At 34.7% G+C, this 7,927-nt stretch overlaps 1 protein-coding gene across 1 annotated transcript in view; it reads right to left on the reverse strand.

Moving 5' to 3' along the window:
- Positions 1–288: 288 nt before the first annotated feature.
- LOC142341598 (uncharacterized) overlaps positions 289–7,927 on the reverse strand; it is a 107,533-nt gene continuing 99,894 nt past the window's right edge. Inside the window, exons 2-3 of the mRNA XM_075392679.1 lie at positions 1,296–1,397; positions 289–1,167 (exon numbers count right to left, since the gene is read on the reverse strand). Of these exons, the coding sequence (XP_075248794.1) occupies positions 896–1,167; positions 1,296–1,371 (348 nt within the window). The 5' untranslated portion in view covers positions 1,372–1,397 and the 3' untranslated portion in view covers positions 289–895. The remainder of the gene's footprint in view (positions 1,168–1,295; positions 1,398–7,927) is intronic.

Below are 7,927 nucleotides of genomic sequence, written 5' to 3' on the forward strand. Positions count from 1 at the left end.
AATTGAGTTTAGCTGCTGACACTTAAGAATGAGAAAGAAATTTAGATGAGAAGACGAAAAACGAAAAGACGAAAAAGTCAAGGGCATAGGAGTCACTCGAGTTCAATCTTGTTTTGTTTCCAACTGATTTACGAAACTCAATTCCCAAATTCATTCCATCCCGCATTCAGGCACGGTTTAGTTAATTAAAGCAAGGACGACGATAACCTTTTATTTGTGACGTCAGTAAGAAATTTATTACTGCGATGGCAATGATTAGTTAATTTTTAATGATGTTTGAGAAAAGCGGACGTTTCAACATTAAATTGTCAGTAAAGATTATTCAACTACAAATAAAATTGAGAAAATACCGTCATTAGAAAAAGTCTAATAGCTACACTACGATTTACAGAGATGTGAACAAATGTGAAAACTTAAATGACCTGAACACGATATGAATCCAATCTTTAAAAAATTATGAACATAAGAAAATTCACAACTGCATGTAAATCCATGTTGAGATCTAAAGTAGCATGTTAAAGTAGAATCACAATATTCATTTCAAATTTGAGCGATTTTGGTGCAAATAAACTTCAGACGTTTACCTTCGACTTTCCCGTTGTAATCAAAACTTCAATTTTATCCCAAAAAATGTCCTAACAGTTGCGGCATGTTTCCCGTCGTTCAGTTTAAAAGCACCATGGAATTATACAAACCTTTACAACTTTGCACAACTTGGAGAATAATAGAACTATCTGTACCTGAGGGTTTTAAAATACCTACATGGTGAAAAAAAAATCAAAAGACTGTGTCCAAAAAGTAAGCAAATCTACAATGTTTCCACAAGTTACTGCAATTAGTAATTAATCAGTTAAAGTAGAGAGAAATTATAACAGTGCAGACACACAAGTAGTGTTCATTTTAGGGGTACACAGATAACGGTGATATTATCGCCATTATTTCGTCTTAGCGCCTCTTCGCACAACAGTTCTGCCAAGTTCACATTCGTCGAATCGCCCTCCTCCGTGACTTGTAGCATGACTTGCTCGAAGACAGAGCTGAGCTCCTCATAGGGCACCGCGTCGTAAAACCCGTCAGAGGCTAGAATTAGGAATCGGTCGTTTGGTTCAATGTCGTAGGTTTCTGTCTCGGGCTCAGCCGATATTAGATTTTTCAGTGGAAGGTCACCTGAAATCCAACCTCATTTGAAAATTAAGTAGTAGAGTTGGCTTTTGTAGATAGCTTAAGCTTAGGGAGGCGAGCCTGATCTTCATTTTTGTTTTCCCATACCTTGTTAAACGTCTAAGATGTCTTACCGATGGCGCGTGTAATGGTGAGAGAGCCGTTGACTCGTTTGGTTGTTCCTGATATGGCGAAGAGAAATCCACCCATCGCCACTATCCTTGCCTCCTCACTCTAAACATAACAAACAGTTAACTCCATCAAGTTTGACCTTGTTAATCACTCCTTGGCAAATAATGTTTGAGATTCTAATCCTTAGCGTGTCCTGTAACGGAAAAGAGCGATTTTATTGAGCGTTACTTGCAAGGGAAAAATAATGAAAGTAAACCATATAAATTCATATAACTTCAAAAAATAGAAAGAGCTTCAAGAGAAATTGAAAAAGATCTGACAGTGTATGAAAGTATAGATATGAAAGTAGGCTATAAAACCATTAAAGCCAGAGTTTGCAACTGTACCAGATTCTCGAACTTTGAAGTCTAAGTTAAAGAAAATTTCAACAATTATGTATCACCTACACTGGCCAGTTTGAACAAAAGGACATTTTTCAGTAGATAACAAAATATTGCCGTAGAAAACAATATTTAACATCAGCAAAAAAGATGTTAAACAGTTTAGATTAATCACTTTAAAATTTGCAGAGCCTGATCCCGACTTTAAATGTTCACCGTTGCAAATAAAATCTCAATATTTTTCTCAGCTAATATAAATAATAGCTTTCCGCGGCCGATTTAAAAAACTGTGAAAAATTGGAAAAGACAGCGCAAACTACACAAGCAAAGGGCTTTTGAATGATATCAGAGATAAATAACTTCTAACTTCGGGACGTATCACTGGAAAACTGGTTTCTTTGAAAAGCATTTCATCGCATCATACAGGTCCTTGTAACAAAAGGCATTACCCGTTTTTCTGATTCGTAGAAAGACGTACCAACTTGTTTACGCTACGCAATTAAAGATTTCTCCGTTAAACTTGATCAGGAGTTCTGCGTTGCCAATTTTTGATACCGTTGCTGAAGGTTTTTTCTAAGGTGTTTTTCCCAGTGCTAGTATTACAGGTGCTGCACATAAGCGCCTATACATGTCATTTGTTCAAAATTGCGCTTATCGTGTTCAAATGAGGTGTGAGCAGTCATGAATGACCATTAACGTATTACATGTTTAGAAATTATAATAGGTATCAAAGAATCGCATTTCTCAGATACAGCCGGCAGATTGCCCGAAAAAAAGCCGTCGTGGACTCCAGTGACCGAAGTTGGGATTGAAACATTTAGAGAAAAATAGAAAAACTAACGACAGCCTAGTTGTCTCTAAGTTTTAATTTGGTCCACGGTTTCATTAGATTGGATAAAAATGACGAATTCAGCTTCTCAATTTGAGCTTTGATAACTAATTTAATGCAATGAGTCTTTGTGAACTGTTTATCTTGATTCTTTTGATTTTTGTTTTGACTTTGACGGTATTTGAGTAGATTCGCAGTGATAATTCTAAATTCCATTCAGTTGAAACAGTGAGCGACGGAAACCAAGAGTCAAACGTGTGATTGTCGTGACTTATGTAACAAAACCGCCTAACGTCGAGCGAAAGAGGACTGGTGAGCGGTTGACTTCTTCAGTAGCTAGTTGCTGCTTAGGGAGGCTAGCTATAGATTATAACTGAGGTGGTGGAATGAGCATTGGGGCGAGTGCTGGTGCAAGAATTTCTCTTAAAAAGAATTCGGTGATTTGCATACTTAGAGAATAGTGAAATGTAAGGCCCTAGGAGCACTTAATGTCCTCTGGACTTCGCATGTTTATCCATTTTTGGCGAAACGTCAAATGGTCAGACAAAAAAAGATTAACGGAAGGTAGTGTGAATAAGTGCAAAAGAACAGCAGGACCAATATAATAGCTAAAAACTTCGTTCAAATGAAATTGAAAGCGAAGGAAAAGAATTTTTAGTAAATAGCTGAAAGACTCCGGAACCCACTTGAAGTTGATTTCGTTGATTAAACGACAAACAGATGAAGTCGATAAGACAAAAAGAACGTCTCAAAAATTGTTCGGAAATACGCTCAAAATAATTACTGTTCAGTCAGTGAAACAACCAGCACCCGACTCACCCAAACTGAACAGCAATTAAAAACAGCCGGAAAATTGCCGGAAAATAGCCGCCGCTGACCTCATTGACGCACATTGGGATCGAAACAGAAGAAAAATATTGAGACAGAAATTGACATAATTTTTCTAAGTGTCAAAGTGTTCTTATTTGGTGTGCAAATTCTATATATTCGGTTCGAGTCTAAAATCACACTTACTTCAACTTCTAAACTGAAATCTATTAAGCATGATGCTAACACCGGCTAGCAATTGCTTCAATGAACATTGATAACCTAATGCATTTTGATGACCCGGCTTTATATGTTTGTACCGTTTCTCTTGATTTTGCTCTTTTAACTTTGACCGTATTAACTACATTGCGTAATTCAACACGTGAAAGAATTTAAAATCCATTCAGTTCAAACAGTGACTGAAGTAAGTCAGAAGTCAAGCGTGAAAATCGTGACTTATGAAAAACAAAAAACGTGATCGAAAGGTAAAGCGAAACATAACAGGACAAGTCCTGAAGTACAATCCAAAGAATTGAACTAAATAATGAGAAAGTTAGAACTACTGCAACTGACCAGCGTATCAATTAACATTGGCAGCCAAAAGGGCAATCAGTCCCAAAAATGCAGAAACTAAAACAACCAAACCAACTAAAATAAAAATATGAACATTACTTTAACATTACTATAACTTAAATTTCGCAAAAAATTGAAGAACAAAACTTTATTGAATTATTACTAAAATTAGTGATATTGATATCTTTCGAACCGTTCACTGTCATCAATTATCGAGCAACCCAATTTAAAACTACGGGAAATATTTTTGACTGGGCCATAAAGATTGATCAAGTCGGAATATGATAATTTTCAGAGCATTTAAAAATTTCAAACTTTGTCAAAAAAAATGCAAAAAACGATCGATAATAACAGTTTGAATACCACTCCATTGACCCTACCACCCTGACCCCTGGGGCTAAATTAACGCAAATGACAAAAACAAAAACTCAAATAAGTTATATAAAAAAGTTGCTAAAATTCGTGACACTAAAATGTTGCAAACCATTCTATCATCGAAACCACGCAGTAACATATTATCAAACATTAGAGGAGGCTCCCTTCTTTGTCGACTGGGGCTGGAACAAAAAAATAACGAAATTTTAAAAACTTAATAAAAAAAGTGCAAGTTTTGTCAAAAAACTGCTAAAATTTGTGATATGAAAATGTTGAAAACCAATCCATTGCAAATAAATTTTTTAAGTAACCTATTATCAAACCTTAGAGGAAGTTCCTTAGCACTTAAGGCTAAAAAACTTTGAAAATGACAAAAATTATGAAAAACTTGTAAACATTAATAAAAACTTGCGTGTTTATGTTTGGAGTACTAAACGCGGCTACGGGCCTCTAATGAAAAATGATGCCCGCTGAGTTTTACCTGTTTATCCCGTTTAGAAAACTCAAAGTCATTTTAAAAGGTGTGAAAACATCTTACAGAAAAGACAGCTCAGCTCCAATACAATCCAATTTTTGGATTGTAAAAAGGAGAGCGCCTAAATAATATCCGTTGAGAGGCTGATGGCGGCTATTAATAAACTAAAGGCAAAAACCTGGAAAAACTGTTTCTTTTTTCTCGGTAAAAACTCCCATACCTCGAGGAAAAAATCAGAAACAGAAGAAATAGGCGAAAAACAACCAAAAGAAGAAAAATGGGCCTAAACTTGCTTAATTCGCTCAAATTCCTTTATCAAAAGAAGTCAAACGTAACACCAGTTAATACACGCCACCAGAAAAACTATATATACCAAAAACAACCGAAAAAAATGAACTGAATACAACCGAAGTTATAAATAGCATAGAAAAACTGGTGGAAAAATCTAAAACTGCAAAATGACCGAAAGCATTGAAACTAAAAACTGCATAGGCAAATGAGCAGAATGACTAAAACACTTGTTTTCAAAAGCATTGGAAAAGAGAAGTCAAAGATTAGAAAAGAGCACAACTGGAAGTATTCCGAAAACGTTTCGAAATCGGTTTCACCGAAAATTTTGGCCATTTAAATACTTATTATCCATTGGTAGAACGCACGAAAACAAAGGAAATAGCAATCGTAAGTCAAAAAGCAAAAAAAAACAATTGTCAAAAAAGGAAATTAGCCAAAAAATGCTTACTTTTTCAGATAGTACAAGTACACAAACGAACTTAAAACATTGATTCCCGCAATCAAAACCATAAAACAAGTCGAAGCAAAAAAAAAATTGAGCAATTGTAAGCTTAAAAACACCTTAATTTTTTTTAGAAATGAAAAAAAAACTGTAAACTGAGAAATAACAAATTTCTCAAATCTTTGCCAAATTACATAGAGAAAACTTTGTACCAAAGTTTCCTTAATACGTAGTTGAAAATGCCTACGTCCAGTAATCTTTAATTGAGCTGCCAATAATTAAAAAAAAGAGCACAACGGGCAAAAAATTGAGCCTAAGAATCCTCAAAAAATTTGAAAAACATTCAAATTAGCTTGAAACTTTTACAGAAAAAAACTTCCAAACAACCTAAAAAATTTTACTTTGTCTACAATAACTAAATAGACAACAGAAATTCAAAATGACAAAAAAGAAAGGCCACACGTAAACATTAATTCATTCACTCAGCGAAACCTTCACAACAACAATTGTCGCTGTTTCAAAAGGTATGAACAAAATTGCCACTAAATTCGGTTTTTCACATTGTTTCACGGAAACAAATCTGTGAAACTTAAATTACTCCTTCGAATTTAGGTTTTTTGCTATTCTACTTAACAAAAATACATGGCCGGAAGCCGCCCAGAAACCACTCGAAGAGTCGTCCTCGCCAAACAGCCTTTTATATAGCTAACATTTGATACAAAAAAAATATGTGAGGATATGTGATTTCAGGTCGGAGAATTACCCAACAACAAATTTAGACTAAAAATTCTATGAAATTTTTATATAGAATACCTAGGAGGATCGGTAATAGGCAGTTACATATAATATTCCAATCCCACTCATTCATGGTTTGACATAATTGTCTACCAATTGAAGCAGAGAGAGGGAACCTTTCAAATCTCTCAAACTTTGAAAACAATAACAACTGCTCTATGATTTAAAAAAATTGGTATAAACCCAAACCACAATGTGATAAAAAAAATGCCCCATTACAGAAATAGCTTCAGATAAAACCTAAACTAAGCAAATAACCGTGTACTTCACTACAAAGCGACAAAAAGAACAAAGGACCCAAAAATCCATTAAACCTTTTGAAACCAAATAAGTTCAAAAGTCAAAACAACCATCAACTTACAAATAAAAAAGTAGATAGTTTCAGATGTATCTACCTAGAAACTAACGGCACCTGCGACTAGAAACACTAACTCATAAAACTAAAATAACAAAAGCTCAAAAACTCTATAATTAATTACGAAGACACACAGTGTTAAAGCCATTAAAGCCATAATATTTAGTTGAAAAGATTATATATGTTTACTCGGGCAGAATCAATAAATCGCAACAATTTTTATGAAAACTTATAGTGCCAAAGTCGTGAAAGGATCGGCTAAAACACAAAGGCAGCAACAAATATTGTCTGCTTCACAACAAAGTGGATGGCACCTGTGATTAACAAGAATATGTCTAAAATTGACCAAAACAGATGAACAAAACGACAATGTTCAAGTTAAACAAATATTTTTGAAAACAAACAAATTCAGACATAAAAACCATAAGCTTTCAGCTGTAGTTGCAAAACCATAGAGCGAGTATATCTCCATAGAAAAACATTGAGACCTGTCGTTATTCAGACAAAAGACTACAAAAAGGACAAAGTAGAGGCAACGTTGACTAAATACTTGCGAAGCCATTAAAACCGTAAGCTATTCAATTTGGACTCCTTCCAACGCCACTGAGACCTGTGGTGATTGTGATAATTTGACAAGAGTCCAAAAAGAACCGTAAATATAGGCAAATAACCACAAATTACAAAAACTTAACAAAAATTCGTTAACGAACTTAAAAGATTAACTTTTGTTTCGCTCGAAAGAGGAAGGGTTCTGTCATTAATGAAATTGAGCTACAAGTTGACAATAAACAAACATTGTTCGTTTTCAAAACTTGTGATAAGACAACCCAGATTGATTAATCATACGGCCTGGCTCTTTTTTTTATAAATTCAATATTTCATTGAGATGAATATTCAGACGTGTGATAAATTCTAGTTATACTTCTAAATAAGATTGAAAGATTAAAATTCCAAACCTTATTTTTAGAAACATATAGCCAGCAGGGCCATTAATTATCAGCTGAAATTGTCGGATGGTTTCAATAATACATTCTTAGATAGCCAATTGTACTTTTGATGAGACTAAGCCACGCGACCGCAAAAAGTACAAAAATGTATGCAAAGTTTTTGAAACAACTTTGTCGGAGGGATAAAACTACGAGCTATTCCCTCCTGCAAACTCACATCTATATTGATCTGCAATTGAATTTCAGTGGGATCGTTTATTAATTGAACCTCAGCATGATACTCACTTGTCTCTAATCAGCAGAAAAGTGCAAAAAAGGTTTTAAACATAACCGACTAACGTCGGGTGAATTGCTCTCAAACGACC

The sequence above is a fragment of the Convolutriloba macropyga genome, chromosome 6 (genome assembly GCF_964194025.1).
Source record: "Convolutriloba macropyga chromosome 6, txConMacr16.3, whole genome shotgun sequence".
Taxonomy (NCBI): domain Eukaryota; kingdom Metazoa; phylum Xenacoelomorpha; order Acoela; family Convolutidae; genus Convolutriloba; species Convolutriloba macropyga.